Raw genomic sequence first — 19,498 nt, 5'->3', positions numbered from 1 at the left:
GTCAAACCATCCCGGAAAGAGAAGGAGATCAAAGGACACATGCAACATACACATAGGAGAATTTCACACCCAACAGTTTCTTCACAAAAAGAACGGTACTCGAAGTAGGGACCTGCACATCCCGTGTTGAGCGGCGATGACCCGTTTGCTTTTTGGCGACAGTGCTATCTGTCTCGTGATGAGAAGCCGAGCCAATGAATCTGAGTTGCCGCCTTGTCTAGCGCTTTTAGTGCAAAAGCCATGGTAACACCAAGTTTGAATCGCCAGACCGCGCAACCGGACGTGCATGACTCTAGGAATTTTGCTGGAAGGGTCGAGCATCAATCGGCAGATGCAGTCCCGTCTCGGTCCGTATGGCCGTGCGCACATCTCTGTGTATCAGGGTCTGTAGATTAGAAGACATCTGCATGTTGTGTGGTTGTACTCCGTACATATGTACATTTACATGTTTGTTTTTATATCTCAATTGCTATAGGACAGATTGCCTGTTTGTACCAAACAATCTGATCCGGATATCTTCATCTGAGAGACAATCGAAAATAAGTTTAGCGGTTCTATACCGTTGCCACGAGGGTCAATTAGAGGCAAGCAACCGGATTACACGAAAATAGAGTTGATGTAGCCTGCCCGTCATTTCCACCTTACCTGTCCTCTCTCTCCATGATCTTCATGAAGATCTTAATATGGACTATTGTCCATCTGGTGAACCTTTGATATCTGCGGAGAACATGAGCAGAAATATCCTACTCAATGCCACTAGGGTAGATGCGGTGTTTGGCCCAAACTATAAGTACCTGGCTTTTCTCTCTGCAACTAGAGACATATATATGTCCTCAGTACAAAGGATGAAAATTAGAAAAAAAGAAGACCCCATGAACCAGCTGAACTATATGCTTCCGCCACGTAGTGTCTCTTTGTCTCTTTTTTGGCTTGCGTCACCATCCAATTCTTCCAAGGACAACCATATTAGGGCTGCAGAGCACCCACACCGGGTCATCTGTGACACTATAGACTGCAGGAAACCCGTTGACCGTTTAAATTTTTTTCTTCACAAAGCACATGATAACAATTGAAAGCTCAAACCATTGATCAGAATATCCTCCCACTTAGAAAAAGGGGGCTAAAAAACGGATCGGAGTGCAAAAGGTCCTAACTCGGTACCTGATTTGTTTGTGCAACGCTGCAGGCCGAAATGTAGGGGACCTATCGGCCGTGATTTAATTCTGGACTGGTGGCGATGAGTCTCGGAGAAAATAAAAAAGGATTCCATGAGGTATCTCAGCAGGAAATGGCCCGGGCTGAGGAATGTCTGGGCACTTTAGGGCTCGTGAGATCATCTGATGTCAACCAATTGTAGATCTGACCTTGGAGTTGAAGCCAACACTATCCTTTTGGGAAGTTAGTAAGGGTACAAAATATTTCAAAACTCGTGCTTCTGGTGTCTCATATACGTTTGAGAAGACAGAGGGCTGAAATTGTGTAACAGAACAAGCACCCCTCCGACGGGTAGGCACAGGCTTATATCGGATCCGACGCGTTTCAACTGTTCCACTTGTGCATTGGTTTTGATCTATGTGTAATATTGGGAGATTGAATCACATTCATCATTGAAGCATTGAGATTGCCAGTCCTAAAGTCTCGCTCTAAAGTCTAGAGTTTGAAGTTAAACCAAAGACGGGAAATATACTTCAAACTATATTATCCTCTCCCTTCAATAAAACACATTCACTGATACTGAATATTATAGATCAGCACTACCCTCCTCATGCCGGCCTGCTGCCTCTCTCGCTTTCTTGGCCTTTTCAATATCCAAAGACATCTTCACCGGGTGGACTCCCGGGGTCTCAAACACGGTGTTAATCTCCTCCAAAGACAAACGGCCAGTCTCTGGGAAGAATAAGTACGACAGAAGGAGCTGAATCGAGTTGTATACAATGTACACGACCCAAATCTTATAACCAACTTTTTCGATACCAACGCCAATTCCGTAAGTCTGCGCGGCTCCGGCACCTCCTTGGATAAGACCATAAAGACCCATTCCCTTGGCACGAAGTGGTAGAGAAAGAATTTCAATCGGATACAAGTTGTGCATGGTTGCAACAAATGTGGCTGAGAAGGTCTGGTAAAGGAAGATCCAGAGAATGGTGAGCGCCGCCGCCGCTGCAGTGGCGTTAACACTGTACTGCCACGACGTGATTGTCGTAGCCGTTTGGAAAATAATCATGCTGATTAGACCCACGAAGATCATGGTTCGTCTGCGGAATTTATCGATTATAAGCGCGCCAACGGCCGTAAAGACGAAATAAACTGCCGTGGTGCCAATGTTGATACCGAGTAACTGCTTCTCGCCCTTGATGCCGAGTTGCTGTAACGAAGGAACCATCTGAAAAAGGTATTAGCCACTGAATAAGGTATATCACGATCTAATAACTCACATAGTACGTGATAATGCCACCTCCATTCCATTGCTGGAAGAGTGAGTACAAAAACAAAACCAGCAGTCGGAAACGGGCTGTCTTGGTGAAGAAGACGCGATAGTCCCAGGCGGACCTGTAGCCTGTCGGATCATTCTCGAGAGATTCCTCGATCTGTCTCACCACAATATCGACAATGGGCTGATTGATGTCGGTGCTAGTGGTGTGGTACTTGGCAATGACTTCCTTGGCCTTCTGACGCTTGCCTCTCAAAACATAATAACGGGGCGACTCGGGAGTTAAAAGATATATCCCCAGGCAGACAATAGTAGGGAATAAAGCCTCAAGGATGAGGGGAACACGCCAGGCGTTGTTGCCAGGCAACTCGGTAAGTCCGATCATGGCACCAAGCATCGCAAGACTGCCAACTTGGAAGCATGCGCCGAAAAAGCCGACCATAACACCACGCAAATGGATAGGCGAGATCTCGCCGATGTACTGGGAGCTTGACATGAGCGAAGTGCCAAATCCCATGAAGAATCGACCGGCCATGAACATCGGCAGGTTCGTGGCGAGACCTTGCATGAGAGATGCGAAAATGACAATGGCGTTGCCGGCGAAATTGATTCCACGACGGCCGATCACGTCCGCCAAACCCATGAAGGGTGCTCCGCAGACGATACCAATCTGCATCAGAGCATTGATCAAACCATAGGTGCCACCACTACTCCCAAATCCGAAGTAGGCGTGCCATGAATCCAAAGCATTGATACCGCTAATGACACCCCAGTCGATTCCAAAGCCAGCTTGGTTACAACCATGAACAAACATGATCAGACCAAGACGGACTCCGGTCCATGATCGGAGACTCAGGGAATCCTCAGACAACTTCCACAGGTCCTCTTCTGTTACCCTTGCTAGGGCAATCTCCTCAATGTGTTCCCGATCCTCGCTTTTGCCCAGCTTGGCTTCCGCATAGGCGGCATCCGACCCAGTCATTGTTGCAGTCTGGAGAACTCGAATGGACTTGATATAAAGTGTAGATACGATCGTCCCGAAAATATGGGGTCGAGAACCCTTGAGCTGCAGTCAAGTTCGAGCTAAAAGCGGGGATATGCCGGGGTATTTCTGCTTCGGTCAATCGGTCTCGTGAAGCTAGGGGGGGCGACAAACCAACGGTCGGCATCCAGGTCTGTTGCTAAGCGACCTATTTCGCCACGGAGAGGACATGGGATTGGATCCAGATTCGGTCGTGGCATGATATAACTGCTAGAGTGGACAGTGATTGGTGAGTGGCGGGGTCACGCTGGACATTTTGCACGCCAAATCCTGCATTGCTTTTCCTCGCCATCTGCACTAGGGATTTCCCACCAGTGAGATGCGAATGCGGGGGGAACTAGCGTCGACCTTGCTAGTGTATCGCTTAAATCTCTCCCCAATATTAGTCTGGAGTGGCCGCATCGACCCCAGATCACAAGGGAAACGACACTCTGGGGGAGACATTTAGCCTGGAATCCGGGGAACAACCGGGGAAAGAGTTAGAGTTGGCGCTTGTTAACAGGAATACCCGGGATCCTTTGTCCTTGGCAAATGAGTTCGGGTTTTTGATCGATGAAATAGTCCCTAGCTCATTTGACTTATCTGATTTGGGGTCTTTCAGCCTGTTCTGTTCAAATTGGCGGCTGACGGACCGAACTGCCGCTTTGTTCTCCAGGGCTAGGCCATATTGATACATCAACCCAACACAGACCAGCAGACCAGACCCGTTAACGATTATTGAACATGTCGGAATTATGGTACCAGCAGCCTGCGGAGGACTGGAATTCAGCCCTACCAGTCGGGAATGGGCGCTTAGGCGCCATGGTGTACGGACGCACCGACACCGAAATGCTACAGCTCAATGAGGATTCAGTGTGGTATGGAGGACCACAAGATCGCAACCCCCAAGATGCGCTCGAGTATCTGCCGCGCCTGAGAGATGCTATACGCGCGGAAAACCATGCTGAAGCTGAGAAGATCGCCAAGCTGGCGTTTTTCGCTAACCCGATCAGCCAACGGAACTATGAGCCGCTCGGAAACCTTTTCCTGGATTTTGGACATGATCCCAGTCAGGTTACAGGCTATCGTCGCTCGCTGGATCTTGCAAGTGCTACAGCGCATGTCAGCTATGAGTACCAGGGTGCTCGCTTCGAACGTGAAGTCCTGGCCAGTTACCCGGATGATGTGCTTGCGATCAGGTTGCGTTCGTCGAGCAAGGCTGAGTTTGTTGTTCGTCTGACGCGGATGAGCGACTTGGAATTTGAAACAAATGAGTGGCTTGACGATGTTAATGCTACCAGCAACTCCATTGCCATGCATGTTACGCCTGGGGGCAGGAATAGTAATCGAGCGTGCTGTATCGTATCAGTTCGGTGCGACAGTGCTGATAGTACAACTACCAAGATTGGAAACAATCTGGTGGTGAACTCCAGTGATACACTACTGGTTATTGCAGCGCAAACTACATTTCGACACGAAGACATTGATCAGCGAACCAAGCAAGATGCAGAGGACGCCTTGGGCCTCTCTCTGGATGATCTTCGTACCCGTCATATTGCAGATTACCAGTCCTTGTACGACCGAATGGAATTGCAACTTGGCCCGGATTCTCCCGAAATCCCAACCGACCAACGTCTCAAGTCTTCTCGAGATCCGGGTCTGATCGCACTATACCACAACTACAACCGTTATCTCCTGATATCATGTAGTCGGGATGGACACAAATCACTTCCTGCAAACCTCCAGGGTATCTGGAATCCATCCTTCCATCCGGCATGGGGCTCCAGGTTCACCACCAATGTCAATCTTCAAATGAACTACTGGTCTGCAAATGTGTGTAACCTGTCAGAATGCGAACTTCCTCTGTTTGACCTACTCGAGCGCATGGTTGAACCTGGCAAAGCCACAGCTCAAATCATGTACGGATGTCGGGGATGGACCGCTCATTCCAACACGGATATCTGGGCCGATACAGCCCCCGTTGATCGATGGATGCCGGCAAGTATCTGGCCGCTAGGTGGTGCATGGCTATGCTACCACATTTGGGATCATTTCCAATATACATGCGATGAAGAGTTCCTCCGCCGGATGTTTCCCACCCTGCGTGGGTGCGTGGAATTTCTCCTCGACTTCCTGATCGAAGACGCCAATGGTGAATATCTTATCACTAGTCCGTCTGCTTCTCCTGAAAACTCGTTCTACGACCACAAGGGACAAAAGGGCGTATTGTGTGAAGGATCAACGATCGATATCCAAATCATTGATGCTATTTTGGACGCCTTCCAATCCTGTGCAAAGAGACTTGATCGCGAGGATCCCCTCCTTCCAGCAGTTCAAGCTACAAAGTCCCGCCTCCCACCAATGCAAATCTCCCCTGCTGGATATCTACAGGAATGGGCCACCGACTATGCCGAGGTCGAACCCGGACACCGTCACACGTCCCATCTGTGGGCTCTACACCCCGGAAATGCAATCACGCCAACACAAACCCCCCAGCTAGCAGAAGCGTGCGGAGTAGTTCTGCGTCGGCGCGCGGAGCACGGTGGCGGTCATACTGGCTGGAGTCGTGCGTGGCTACTTAACCTACACGCACGGTTACTCGAAGCCGACGAATGTAGCAGACATTTAGACTTACTACTATCCCGGTCTACTTTGTCCAATCTACTGGACAGCCATCCTCCATTCCAGATTGATGGCAACTTTGGTGGCGGGGCGGGTATTATCGAAATGCTGGTCCAATCCCATGAGCCTGGGGTAATTCGCATCCTTCCAGCGTGTCCGGGGGACTGGACTGGATCCATCCGGGGAGTGCGGGCACGCGGTGGGTTTGAGCTGCAATTTAATTTCGAAAATGGCCGTGTTGTAGGTGGGGTGACTATAATCTCGGAGCGTGGAGAGACTGTGGTTGTTTACTTCAATGGGTTACAAGTAGAGATTACTGGTGTTGGTGAGCATAAGATCAACTAGATGTGATAGATCTGTCAATCAATAAATTTCAACTCTCAATGATGTGAACAGAACGCTGCTTATTCATTTAATTATTATCTTACGGTACTTTTGTACTTTGTACAAGTGTTGGCGTCTTCCCCGCTGTTGTAGTTCGATTCGTCGCCTACTTGAACTTCCTAAACCACCACGGAGCAACACCCGCATATCCCAGTCTCAGGGTAAATTGGAGAGAACAATAACACTTTATCCGGATATCTTTTTGCGGGGCATCTTCGATGAGAGCTCCAAGCTAAAGAAAATATATCGTCAACCCCCTTGTCATAATTCCACCAGTCCCAACACTGGAGCAACACAGCAAGATGGATTTGAACTCAGTGCAAGACCTGAAGGATGTGCTCCGACCTGACTTCTTCCACGGCTACGCCACAGCAGCAGCCCAAATAGAAGGCGCCTGGAACAAGGACGGAAAGGGCGTATCGATCTGGGATACATTCGGTCACACGCCGGGCAAAATCGCCGATGGAAGCACAGCCGACGACGCCGTCCGAGCTTACGACTTCTACCGCGAAGATGTGGCGCTCATGAAGTCCTACGGCGTAAACGCCTACCGCTTCTCCCTCTCCTGGTCCCGCATCATCCCCCTCGGCGGCCGCGACGACCCCGTCAACGAGCAAGGAATCAAATTCTACTCCGATCTCATCGATGAACTCCTCCGCAATGGAATTACCCCCTTCCTCACTCTCTTCCACTGGGATATCCCCCAGGCTTTGGAAGACCGATATGGAGGCATGTTAAACCAAGACGCCTACACGCCAGACTTTGTTCGCTACGCCCGCGTCTGCTTCGAGCGCTTCGGCGACCGCGTCAAGCACTGGATTACATACAATGAGCCGGGCGTTTATACACTCGCCGGGTATGCAGCAGGCGTGCACGCGCCGGGCAGATCATCCTTCCGTGAGCGCAATGCCGAGGGCGATTCATCCACGGAGCCGTTCACCGTCGCGCACACCGAGCTCGTCTCGCACGGTCATGCAGTGCACTTATACTGGGAAGAGTTCCAGCCCCAGCAGAAGGGAACTATTGGTATCACGCTGCATGGGAACTGGTCCGAGGCGTGGGATGAGGAGGACCCGCGCGACCAGGAGGCTGCAGAGCGTGCGCGCGAGTTTGAGATATCTTGGTTTGCGGATCCTTTGTACAAGACGGGTGATTATCCCGCGTCGATGCGTGCGCAGCTCGGTGACCGGTTGCCAAAGTTCACGGAGGAGGAATCGAAGCTTGTGTTCGGGAGCTCGGATTTCTATGGTATGAATAGTTACACGACTTTTTTTGTGAAGCATACGACATCTGCGCCTGATATCAATGATCACAAGGGGAATGTGGAGATCTTTGATGAGAATAAGCAAGGTGTGTCTCGCGGGGCGGAAAGTGATACCCCGTGGCTGCGGGCTGCGCCGGGGGGATTCAGGAAGTTGTTGAACTGGATCTATAAACGATACCAGATGCCGATTTATGTCACCGAGAATGGTACCACTGCCAAGGGTGAAACGGCTCCCACGCCTGAGGTTCTTAATGATGAGTTCCGCATCAAGTTCTTTGAGGGCTATGTTGGCAATGCGCTGGCGCGGGCTGTGAAAGAAGACGGAGTTGATATCCGGTCTTACTTCGCCTGGACTTTCACTGATAACTGGGGTAAGTGGTTGACTTCTTCGTCTGCTTTATGAATAAATTCCTAATCTTCTCTAGAATGGGCTGCTGGCTATGCGGATCGCTTCGGTTGCACATTTATCGACTTTGAGTCTGAAGAGAAGACGCGGTATCCTAAGCAGTCTGCCTATTACCTGGACAAGTTGTTCAAGCATTTGATTAGGGACGCATAGATGATTCATGTGGGAAGATAAACATTCAATATAATTGAACCTGGCGAACAAATATCCATAGCTTAAATAGCCAGAAAACCTCATATCATATGGTTCTATAGTCATCTAGGTCTATGTATGGGCAGTGCATCACTCTTTCGGCCAGGCACCCCACTGGCCGTTCGACCATATTCCAAAACTCTCCTACATAGGAATCAATTGGGTGAGACAGCCATATATGCCAATCAATTTGCTGATATGCAATAAATTAAAATTTTTACTTTAAATGGGGATACTATATGATACATATTAAGTTGAAATAGGATATAGCTGTCCGATACGTCTATGATGCGGATGGGAATAATTACAGACTCGATCCGGAAGACCAACCCAATGGAATCAGCTTGCTAGAATCTAAATTGTGAACCCCGACTTCAATGATCCATGTCCACAATAAACGAGACTACCTCCATACTTTCGCCAAGCTCCCAGTCATGACAGATCACACGGTTACGAGGTTTCGTTTTGGGAAAATGAGGGGCTCCAATGAGTCTGCAAGTCTTTGAAGAATAGCTTTTGCATTGGGTCCCCGGCAGCGGACCCTGGTATTCCAGGTTTGGTCTCTTAGTTTTCTAGGGCGGAATATAACAAACTCTGTGCCCTGCTCTACCGTCGGGATTCCAGAAGCAACCGGAAAGTGCATAGCATACCGAAATTCTCTCAGGTTGTCGAATGAGAAGCTCTCGAGTACAGGAAACTCGCTGAGCATTTTCAATGTCGATTTCCAGCCTGAGTCCTCCAGAGGTACATAAGTTATGTTGATGACACGAAGGCTGTCCCGATAGTTGTGTAATAGCTTGCTTAAGCTCGCTGGGTTGATTATTGATTTCGCCACCCCATTCAAGGTGAGTTCCTGCAGCTGCGAAGTCGTGCCGAGGGAGGAAAGTTGTTCAATAACTGCGCGTGCTACGCGACCGTCATCGAATTTGATTGTCAATTTACGTAGATCAGTTGCATGCCGCACCATTGGGTCAATCCAGTCGATAATCCAATTTTTTTCCATTGTAAAGTTCAACAGGAGAACTTGCAAGCTGGCCCAAACAGAGGTGAACTCTGGCTTCCAAAGAGCAGGCACATTAAGGCGTCTTAAATCGAGTTCGTTTGCTCCTCCGACACATGGCGGTACGAAATCAACCAGGAATTCTTGGACGGGGATATGAGCCTCGATGATAGCACTGAGAATCAGTGTTATAATATCAGTGGACGTGAAGCGGTCGAGGCAGGTGTCGTTATCAGTCCAGCCCTTCCGAATGAGGTGAAAAGACGTGCAGTTCACCAGGCCACGCAGAGCCTCAGCCCATTTCTGAACATCTGCGTCCAGTAGTAAATAGCCGGAGGAATGCCGATTCCACCTTAAGCCTTCTGCAAGTCTATCTTCGAAGTCGTCGACAAATTTCACGGTTAGGGAACGAACATGCGGTGCTAGCTCTGAATCGTTTGCTATGGCTTCGACCCTTTCAAGGCCTTTGAGGGACAAGTTTGTCCCTATCCTTTCGAAGAATGTACAGCGGAAAGTGTACATAGTGCTCTCATATATGCTCTTACAAGACAACCGAAACGAGCACAGATCTTCTGCTGGTAGGCGAAATGCAATCGCTTGCATTAATTCAACGGGGAGATGCCGAAAATTCGAATTTGATGTTGCCATGATCTTTTTTTTTCTTCGGGATCGTTCCTCTCTCCGGGACCATTTCTTCCTCAGGGACGAAAACATTATCGACCGAAAATGTTCAACCAAAGCAGGGTATGTAGGTGTTTACATGGCGACTCCGTTCAGGAGATGACCCCGCTCAGGGGGCTGTATCAGCTGACCCCAGCCCCCGGAAGAGGTTTATCTCGCTAAATAAATGTGCATCGGGCAAACAATGTGGATGATCCTGGCTATCTGGGCCACCCATCCGGCTCAAGCAGCTGTGGGAGTTGACGCAGGGGCTAATTCAGGGCACTATTAGCGCCCTGCAAAGCCCAACCAGCAGTGGGCTGTGGGCCTAACCTTCAAAGCCTAACCCAACCCACTGCCTATTAGTGGGGGCCTGTGAGACTATCTCGGGCGGCCTCTGTAATTGCTGTATTACGACCTTCTACTCGTCGTATAAAGTTCAAATTTAGAATCTATGTTAATAGTAGCTATATAAGTATATATTTAATTCTAAATACAATCTGACTGGTAGAGGTCGAGATGTTACAAAATTAAAGTTTTAACAAGATGTATATTTTGAGTTTATGTAGGAGTCCTAGTATTTTCTACATCAACTTCTATAATTTATAAATTATCCCAACAACGCGTTTTTTTAACGTTTTTAGACCTGATATAGAGAAATGACTAGTAGTTGATTCTAAATCATTTAAACTAATAAGATATTACCTTTGAGATAAGGCTTAGAAAGGGGGGTAAAACGAAGGGTAATTTAAAACCCCACACAGGGTGTTCAACTTCTGAATTCTGAGTATATTTGTGCTGTTTGGGGCATATTTAGGGGCCTATTAACCCATAGTGGGCTTCTACCTCAGGCCCATAGCCCATCGGTAGGCCCGAGGCCGGGCCCAAAACTCAACCCTTGGGCTTTGTGGGCTCTGCGGAGGTCTAGATACTATTACACCTGCTTTGCTGCGAAAACGTATCTTCTCTGATACGTATAATAAGCCCCAGACAATATTTTGCGAGGATCCATCGCACCATATCTTGAATAGAAGTAGTTCATTGTTCAACATTGTTATGAACTTAGACCCGGAGAATCTGAGAGCGGAGGTAGTCTTTGGTCGGGTTGGGTCTGGAGAGGAAGGGCCTGTATTGACAATGCCTTGGTGAATATCGTGAAAGGCGGCTGAATATAGACTGAATGGGGGTCTTATACCACAAAGAAAATGACACACCTTTGTGCTAGAATTGCTTTATTAAATATCAATCCTTCCCTCGAACAACTGTGCTATGTTTGGAATATAAAGAATTCAATAATGATTATTGTTGCTTTGTTTCTCTTTGATCAAGTACTCGAGAAGATAGCTGCGAAAATATAAAGGAGGCCGGATGCACCACCTTTACATGTATTATCATCCATCAGCTACTCGGTCTCCAGGCAATCAGCTAAGAGACCACCACCTCAAGTAAGCCTCACAGTCTCCTCTATCCAATACCATTTACCTCCCACCAAAACCATGTCTACACGCGCTTGCCACGGTACGTACGAAGAGGAGCGTCGCTACTTCATGACCACCTTGCACGCTCAGATTGACATTCTCCAGGACAACTACAGGGGGGGCCGAAAGATGGTTATCAATTCTCTGACTCTTCTTCTTCTGCGAGTTGAGGGTCTGAGAATGTCCGGACAGGCTCGTTATGCCTACGACAACCCTAATTGGACTGACAAATGCAACCAGCTCCACGAACGGATGGAAGTCTTCAGAGACACTCTCTTCAGGGACCCGAGCAGCACCTACAGAGTCGCCGCCGATATCCAGAATATGATGCTCTTTTTAGACTTTTGTGTCCCTGCGGATATTGAGTACAGAATTACGCCTGGCCGAGGCAACCGAAGTGGTGCCCCGTCGCCAGAGCCTAGGCGTTGATTGTGATGTTTAGTCTTTAGAGGTTTGGTGTTTAGATCAATGAAGTTATTCACTTGGAATCTGTTCCCAGTATTTTTACCTAGTGTTCAAGAGTAGTGTAGTATCGGTATAGTAAGATAGCTACGTACTTGTGAGACTGAATATTAATTTGAGTAACAGACTGAGAATAACAGAGTAACATAGTCCAAATACAGATATTTTCTTTTTTTTTTTGGGCTAAATTTGCTTTGCAATAGAATCCCGCTCAATGGCCGGCAATATGCGGATGTTATCCAAAACGTCATTGAAGGCGACGATCACGAATGCAAAAGTAATCAAGTACTTTGTGATTCGTACAGGATATTTTACAGAATATTGATCTGGAAAAAACAACAAATACAAGGATTATCAGCCAACGCCCTCAATCTCTTTGCCTAATCTTTTTGCTGGCTTTTTTTTATGAGCATCGCTCAAATCTCCCATAATGGCCTCGGCAACAGGAATTCCTCAAGATCACCCCGCAACAATTGTATCGCGAGAAGATGAGCCTCTATTGGGCCGCCCAGGCGATGTCACACAAAAGCCCGACGAGAGCATTTATCGGAATCTGTTCACAGGTGAGCGTGAAAACATCTTAGTTGAAAACCCACCACTGACTCCAAACTCAGGAACAGCAAGTGTCGCGCAAGCAGGAATTTGGATTGTGAGAACATATCATAAGCAATTCAAAAGATCAGAGAGCTAATAAACAACACAGCTAGCAGCGTTGGTCTGGCAAGGCGTTTTGTCCCTCCCCCTCTCGTTATTCACCCCGCATCCAGTAAGCAGCTATATCCTATATCGCCGAACAAAATATCTCAAGACACTAACTGGGACATTATTAGCTACTCGGAAGCTCTGCCCTTCTTCTTCAAGTCCAAGCAGCTCTCATCTTACAACCAACCGCCACCCCGCAACAGAAGCGTACCGGTACTCGCATCCACTACTTCCTTCAACTGCTCAGCGTGGTCATTTTTGTATCTGCCTTTGCTATTATCGAGGTTAACAAGGGCTCCCATCCGCACTTTGTTTCTCCCCACGGCATTCTTGGTCTGGTCACTTACATCGCTATCGTGCTACAAGCCGTGGTTGGTGTTGTCCAGTACTTTTTGCCGGTCACCGTCCTTGGTAGTGTCGACGCTGGAAAGCGTATTTACAAGTACCATCGCTGGAGCGGATATGTTTTGCTACTGCTGGAGGTGGCGACTGTCGTGGCGGCGACGCAGACCACCTACAACGTGACGGCGATTCATATTCCTCTATGGGGTGTACTTGTTTCTGTCGTTTTGATTCTCGCTGGCGTGGGTGCGAGGATTAAGAAGCATAAGTTGGGGCTGTGAGATGGAGATTGAGAGAAAAGTCAAGGATACGGCAAACGATTTATGACCTGATTATATTATATGACCCTGCCCATAAATCCATATTCACTGTGGCCATTGCCAATTACGGAAGCCAGGAATGCAAGTGGAAACAAAATCTGTACTGAAATGCCACATGTGACAAGAAACCATATATAGCGGATTTTCTCTTCAATTCGATACTCTTTCTTATTCCGTTCTAGCGCCTGACTCTCGCTTTTTTACCAGCTTGGAGCGAAGATTCGTTGACTTTGATAGCAGACACCCACAGACGAGCCAGAATTAAACCCACGGTGGTAGTAAGAGTGGTAGATACCATATTTGCTAAGCCTCAACTAGCTACCTATATAGGTAGCTTATATAGGTGACTAGCCTCGTTTATAAAGAATCCATATTTATCCTTCTCTCTCCCTTTTTCGTCACATATCAAGTGAGGGAATAGCGACGTAAATCCAACATCAAGACTCCCCAATGCTTAAATCAGGATAAAACAGTACAACATGCTCCCAGATCATTCTTGCGACCTCCTCTGGCTTCTTATGAGTCACATCGATCTTCAGAAACTCCTTCCTATTGCTAAACTCAAAAATCGGTGCTCCCTTTCGAAACATTTTCAGTAGATCCACGTCCATAAGCTTTGCATGTTTTTCACGCTCCAATTGGGTCATGCGCCTAATATTCTCATCTTCGTCGCAATCCAGAACAATTGGAATCAGTAGACAACCTCGGTCCTCGGCGGCCTGCGCGTATTCCTTGCACACGCTGGAACCTTGTTCGTTTGCTGTTTGAAAATCCGTAAATACGTAGGTTGTATTGAAGGTTGCAGGCTCAGTTGCTAGGGATGTAAATATAGCGGCGCGGAGAGCGCGCCGAAGAGACTGGTACCCTGGTTGGGTGCGATGGAGGACAGCGTCGGCTGGATTTATGAGGAGATGGTTGTGGACCAGCTTCAGGTTTTCTGAGAGGGCGACAAGATGTTTGGCGACTGTCAACTTGCCAGCGCCGGCGAAGGCATTGATGTGGATGAGGGGATGAGGGGTTGTTCCGGGCATGTTGATAGGGGTGATGTTGCAAAACACAAGTCTGAGAGAGAGCAGGAGGTGGATGGGGGGTTGATTGAGAGAAGAGACCAGCTCCCAGAACTACATGACTGCTTTGTAGCTAGCTGTCCTGAGTCACTAGGTTGAAACCTTAGGCACCCATTTTAGTATCTTGGTAGTAGATATAACTTCATCTCTTAGTTTCCGAGGTCCATTTTGTGACAGATGTAATCGCCTTCAATTATGCAAGGCCCCTGAGTGAATCCATTGCGTTATCACGCGACATCATTTAGAACTCGAAACATGCGACAAGATGTCAAATTGCCAGTGTCGAGGCAAATTGGGGGGTCCGAGATCTACCCAGTATGTTTGGAGCAAAGATCGATGAATATCGTCGAGATCACCACTACCACCTTGAAGCTATCTATACAGCTTCATATGGGGTCGAAAAAAGAGAGGCCCGACAGATCCCAAAGGGGCAAAGCAGCGTCTGATAAAACTGCGTGGAGAATCAAGTAGCAATGCCTCAGTGCAACACTTTGTCCTTTTGTATCTATGTCTCGTCCTAAACTACATAACTACTAGTAGTTGGTTAACTAACGTATTTCACTACCAAATGGTCCACACCACCGAGTGGTCCACCGCAAAAAAAAAAATAGTACATGCGAAGTTTCCTATGCTTAAAACGAGGTGTTGACGGGAGGAATATTCTCCTCTATAACCCTACCTAGCTCTAGATCGGACTGTGATATTCGTAATACATACATTTGAGCCCTAAAAAAGGATATATCAAATGAAAGTATTGACTTGGAACTCAGTAAATCACAATGTTGTATGTTGGATTACGAAGTATTGGACATGCAGATCCCCCAAAAGGGTAAAGCCGGGAGATCCACTTTCCAGCACATTGCCTGTTCTCCAGGGCTCTTCTTTTCTTCCTCGTCCAACTCCAATGGCGCTCACTTCATATGTCTGCTTCAATTGCAGGAATTCATATGGATTAAAAGCAACTCTACGCAGTTTCTCTTCCGCCCGACGCAATCGAGACATCTTGCGACCCGCGACAGCTCCGAAGCCCACGCCGGATGTCAAACACATCCGCCAAAATGCCGACCTCTACGCCCAGAACTGCATAGATCGCAACTATGCAGGTCACGCCGGGTATCCGTCGAAGATTGAACAATTATCAGAGGAGGCTAGACAACTGGATTACGACCTGAAAACCCCTCGATCCCGCATCAAACAATTAGAGAAGACCATCGCCCAGCTACACATTGCGACTCGGCAAGGTACAGATGGTACCATTAACGAGAAGGGCCTGAGTCCAAGCGAGGAGTTGGCCGAACTCAAGTCAGAAGCCCAGCGCTTAAAGGAAGACTCCCAGTCCATGACAGAACGCAAAGCAACCTGCACCGAAGAGATCAACCGACTAGCCCTCTCCCTCCCAAACCTCTCCTCCCCATTTACACCCATCGGACACGACCCAACTCTCGTCCAATACATCAACTTCAACCCCCAAGAACCCCCCGCCTGGACCCGGCAATCCCAAACCGAGCTCCAAGCCCGGTCGCACGTCACAATCGGCACAGAGCTCAACCTCCTCGACTTCGCCAGCTCCGCCACAACAACAGGATGGGGCTGGTACTTCCTAATCAACGAAGGCGCAATGCTTGAACAAGCACTCGTGCAGTACGCGCTGAGCACAGCCCGACGCCGAGGCTGGAAAACCGTCGCACCACCCTCAATCGTCTACTCCTACATTGCCGAAGCATGTGGGTTCCAGCCCCGCGATCAACACAACGAGCAACAGATCTGGTCGATCGAACAGAACGAACGCGACAAAAACACGAAACCCCAACGCTCGCTAACCGGCACCGCCGAGATCCCCCTAGCAGCCATGTACGCCGGGCGCGATATCAACGCCTCCGAGCTACCGATCAAGCTCGTCGGCGCGAGTCGCTGCTACCGCGCCGAAGCTGGCTCCCGCGGCGTCGATACGAAGGGCCTATACCGCGTGCACGAGTTCACCAAGGTCGAGCTGTTCGGCTGGGCGGATAGTGTGGACGGGGCCGCTCCGAGCTCGGACGATATGTTCAACGAGCTGCTGGATATGCAGACGGAGATCCTGACGGCGCTGCATCTGCCTTGTCGCGTGCTGGAGATGCCGAGTGGGGATCTGGGGGCTAGTGCGACGCGTAAGCGAGATATCGAGGCGCTCTTCCCGTCTCGTTTGCGCGCGGCGTCGGGTGGTGCTGCTACGCCGGTTGATCCTGAGATTCATCATTTGGAGTCGGCTTGGGGTGAGGTTACTTCTGCTTCTATCTGTACGGACTACCAGAGTCGACGGTTGGCGGCTCGGGTGCGTGGCGGTGGCGCTAAGGAGTCACGGTTCCCGCACACTGTTAATGGGACTGCTATGGCTGTTCCGCGTGTGCTGGCTGCGATCTTGGAGAATGGTTGGGATGCTGAACGAGGTGTTGTTGTTATTCCTGAGGTTTTGCGGCCTTGGATGGATGGGATGGAGAGTATTGGTCGGAGCTAGATGGGAGTGACTGAGCGAGTGTTCTCGTTCACCTCGTGGAGACGCTGTATATTATGTATTTTTTAGAAATGCGGTGGACATTCAGTGCAAGTCTGCTTCATATGAGCTACCTGTAATACAAGGATAGGTATTCATGAATCTTGTATTGCATTACCTGTGATTTTTGGTATCTCTAACAACATAATAAACAAAAATGAGGTCTTAAAAAGACCCCCGAACCCTGCCATATTGGGGGCAGCATAGAGCAGAATATTAAAACAAAACAAAACAGAGGCAGAGCCATTCATGACTTCGTGAACACATGAATCAGAAACAAGGGAAACAACATAAATCAAGTAAACATCATATCATAGCAAATCACAGAGATAGCAATGCAAGCTGGTCTCTTTCTTCAGACAAGACCAGCAGCCTGAGAAAAAAAGCGCAGATAATAGATCCAAAAACAACCAAACGCCGTCATAAACTCCAAGTAGGGCAAAGACATCCAAAAAGACAATTATGGCAGACTAAATGTGAGATAAAAAGATAGATCCCAAGTAGTTGCCAGGCTCATTACCAAGGTAGATCTATATCTTCAACACGGGTACATGTAAGATATGGCAATCCCACCGGAATATTCTCACGAGGACCAACGGTAGCAGTAGTTGTTTGATCCGGGCTTTTCAGCTCCAACTCGAGGAAATTGCGCATGAGGGGCTTGACGATATCCCGTGCCAGACGTTTCATCTCGTCCATCTTGCGCTCAAAGCGTTTCAGAGTCTCGCGCGTGTAAAGCGAGCCAGCAGAGGATGTAGGATGAAGTTTGAGGAAGTGCTTTAGCTCGTCGTGAGGCAGGTATGCCTGCGCGGAGGAGGAGCCGATCAATTTATAGATGCGCGCAGACGGGTCTGGGGGTGTAGTTGATCGCGACGTGCTTGTCGGATGTGACGCTGATGCGGTAGGTTGGGTGGGACCATCGCTTGGACCTGAGTTCTTAAGAATAGGAGCTGGCGGGGGAGTGGTACTTTCTATCAGCCATTGGCGGAATAGACATACGGCGAGCCAGTCCAGATATGCGTTTGAGGGGCCAACACGCTCGCCGCGTGAGGTGGTCAGGGATAGACGCAGGAGCTTGGATTCAACGCGTGCTTTGAGCTCGTCGAGATCTTCTACTTTGTCTTCGATCAGGTCTAGGAGCGAGTCTGGTAACGGCGCGTAGGAGCCGTTTCGCAGACTTGGTAGGGCGGTGGGCCACTGGCCGACGACGTGGATTAAGGCTTCGGAGAAGATGACCTTGCTGCGGGCGAGATATCCCAGCTTCAGGTAGCTAGGTGGGTATTTGGCGATCTGTTTGAATAGACGGGATCCGAAGCCGAGTAGGTGGTGATCCACGCGGGGCCCTGTCACCGGAAGCGCGTCGTACATATCCGCCAATGCGAGGAGGGATTTGCACTCTGTATATGCCGAGGCGATGTTGACACTGTTGATAAAGGGGGCATGATTGTAAAATATTCGTAGTAAATTGTCATAGTCACGTATTAAGGAGTCGACCGCGACAGCGTGTTCCCCGGTCTGCGGTAGGTGGGCTACCGACTGCATCCCTGCTAGGTTTGCCATGGATCGAATGAAGCCTGTCTGGGCGTTGGATGGTTTGGTCATCTTTGGAGGCAATGCGGCTAGGTCGCCACTAAACATGGGGGCATAGGTTGGTTGCTGTTTCGACACGCGACATTAGCATTGTTCGCAACTACGAGATTATGCGACGCGCCGGCGCAATGCGTACCTTTTGGACAAGAATCGCTTCTTCATCCTCTGCGCGATTCTCCCAGTCAAGTTCATAACGCCATCGTCTCTTTTCTCCTGGTCGCGTCGAGAGCGCACCATTATCGGACGGTGCCAGTGTTGATCCATTCGACAAATCATCATCCTCGCTCAGTCGCGACAGCGTTCCCTCCGGCTTAGACGAACCCGAAGCCGTTTGGCGCGACCAGTCCTCATTGGTGCTCGCCTCAAAGAAGCCTGAGCATTGTGATAATATCAATTTGTGGAGGAGATAACGCCGTTCCTGCGATCCGGCGCGGATCACGACCTCGGTGTCACCCGTGTACGTGAAGATGGGGAAATCGTTTGAGGATGGGTGCGAGGAGCCGCCATGGTGCGAGCGACTAGAACGGTGTCGTCTGCTTGAGGGACGCGATACTAGAGAAGCAGTGCTTTGGGCGGTTGTGCGATCAACAATCTGAGCTTGGGAGACCATATCTGGGGATTTGTTGACATATGCGAACCGGGGGTGTTCAACACCTGTCAGCATAAGAGGGCGTCATCCGAGACCGGGGATGGAAAATTGGAGATTATTGGCTAAAGAGGGAAGAAATAAAGAGAGAAGATAAAGAGAAGAAGAAGGGAGAGAGACAGAGAGAAAGAGAGAGAGAGAGAGTATGAAGTTCTAAAGGCGTTTCCCCGCCAAAGTTAAAAGAGTTCAAGAGAGTAAAGTATAGAACAAGTAAATAGAGTCAGGGCCATAAAGGGGGTAGAATAGATCCTAGGAAGATGCCCGTTTCTATCAAAATTCAGTTCCAACCAAATAAGAAAGCACAATAATATTAATAGGCCCTAAAGACTACGAATATGTATGAATGTGGGATGCCGCAAGCAGCTGAATTCGATAGGTGGC

At 48.8% G+C, this 19,498-nt stretch overlaps 9 protein-coding genes across 9 annotated transcripts; 5 read left to right on the top strand and 4 right to left on the bottom strand.

The window, feature by feature from the left end:
- Positions 1 to 1,741: 1,741 nt before the first annotated feature.
- On the bottom strand, positions 1,742 to 3,413 carry PEX2_009890 (putative MFS sugar transporter protein; the record flags this gene model as incomplete). Its single annotated transcript, XM_016738266.1, has 2 exons — positions 1,742 to 2,383; positions 2,436 to 3,413. The coding sequence occupies 2 exons, from the start codon at positions 3,411 to 3,413 to the stop codon at positions 1,742 to 1,744; spliced, it is 1,620 nt and encodes a 539-aa protein (XP_016594375.1).
- A 783-nt stretch (positions 3,414 to 4,196) lies between these two features.
- PEX2_009880 (glycoside hydrolase family 95 protein) lies at positions 4,197 to 6,419 on the top strand (the record flags this gene model as incomplete). The annotated part of the gene is made up of 1 exon (XM_016738265.1): positions 4,197 to 6,419. The coding sequence occupies one exon, from the start codon at positions 4,197 to 4,199 to the stop codon at positions 6,417 to 6,419; it is 2,223 nt and encodes a 740-aa protein (XP_016594374.1).
- Positions 6,420 to 6,760: 341 nt separating this feature from the next.
- On the top strand, positions 6,761 to 8,281 carry PEX2_009870 (glycoside hydrolase family 1 protein; the record flags this gene model as incomplete). The annotated part of the gene is made up of 2 exons (XM_016738264.1): positions 6,761 to 8,093; positions 8,148 to 8,281. 2 exons carry the CDS (start codon positions 6,761 to 6,763, stop codon positions 8,279 to 8,281), a joined length of 1,467 nt encoding a protein of 488 aa, XP_016594373.1.
- Positions 8,282 to 8,762: 481 nt separating this feature from the next.
- Positions 8,763 to 9,968, bottom strand: PEX2_009860 (F-box protein; the record flags this gene model as incomplete). Its single annotated transcript, XM_016738263.1, has 1 exon — positions 8,763 to 9,968. One exon carries the CDS (start codon positions 9,966 to 9,968, stop codon positions 8,763 to 8,765), a length of 1,206 nt encoding a protein of 401 aa, XP_016594372.1.
- A 1,508-nt stretch (positions 9,969 to 11,476) lies between these two features.
- Positions 11,477 to 11,887, top strand: PEX2_009850 (uncharacterized protein; the record flags this gene model as incomplete). Its single annotated transcript, XM_016738262.1, has 1 exon — positions 11,477 to 11,887. The coding sequence occupies one exon, from the start codon at positions 11,477 to 11,479 to the stop codon at positions 11,885 to 11,887; it is 411 nt and encodes a 136-aa protein (XP_016594371.1).
- Positions 11,888 to 12,350: 463 nt separating this feature from the next.
- Positions 12,351 to 13,245, top strand: PEX2_009840 (cytochrome b561 domain-containing protein; the record flags this gene model as incomplete). Its single annotated transcript, XM_016738261.1, has 4 exons — positions 12,351 to 12,483; positions 12,535 to 12,569; positions 12,624 to 12,686; positions 12,751 to 13,245. The coding sequence occupies 4 exons, from the start codon at positions 12,351 to 12,353 to the stop codon at positions 13,243 to 13,245; spliced, it is 726 nt and encodes a 241-aa protein (XP_016594370.1).
- A 476-nt stretch (positions 13,246 to 13,721) lies between these two features.
- PEX2_009830 (uncharacterized protein) lies at positions 13,722 to 14,315 on the bottom strand (the record flags this gene model as incomplete). The annotated part of the gene is made up of 1 exon (XM_016738260.1): positions 13,722 to 14,315. The coding sequence occupies one exon, from the start codon at positions 14,313 to 14,315 to the stop codon at positions 13,722 to 13,724; it is 594 nt and encodes a 197-aa protein (XP_016594369.1).
- Positions 14,316 to 15,255: 940 nt separating this feature from the next.
- PEX2_009820 (putative serine--tRNA ligase DIA4) lies at positions 15,256 to 16,845 on the top strand (the record flags this gene model as incomplete). Its single annotated transcript, XM_016738259.1, has 1 exon — positions 15,256 to 16,845. The coding sequence occupies one exon, from the start codon at positions 15,256 to 15,258 to the stop codon at positions 16,843 to 16,845; it is 1,590 nt and encodes a 529-aa protein (XP_016594368.1).
- A 552-nt stretch (positions 16,846 to 17,397) lies between these two features.
- Positions 17,398 to 19,081, bottom strand: PEX2_009810 (uncharacterized protein; the record flags this gene model as incomplete). Its single annotated transcript, XM_016738258.1, has 2 exons — positions 17,398 to 18,537; positions 18,608 to 19,081. 2 exons carry the CDS (start codon positions 19,079 to 19,081, stop codon positions 17,398 to 17,400), a joined length of 1,614 nt encoding a protein of 537 aa, XP_016594367.1.
- Positions 19,082 to 19,498: the final 417 nt, after the last annotated feature.

This window comes from Penicillium expansum (assembly GCF_000769745.1).
Source record: "Penicillium expansum strain MD-8 chromosome Unknown contig25, whole genome shotgun sequence".
NCBI lineage: Eukaryota > Fungi > Ascomycota > Eurotiomycetes > Eurotiales > Aspergillaceae > Penicillium > Penicillium expansum.
Note: the sequence above shows the minus strand (reverse complement) of the source record. Positions and strands in the feature narration are given on the sequence as shown.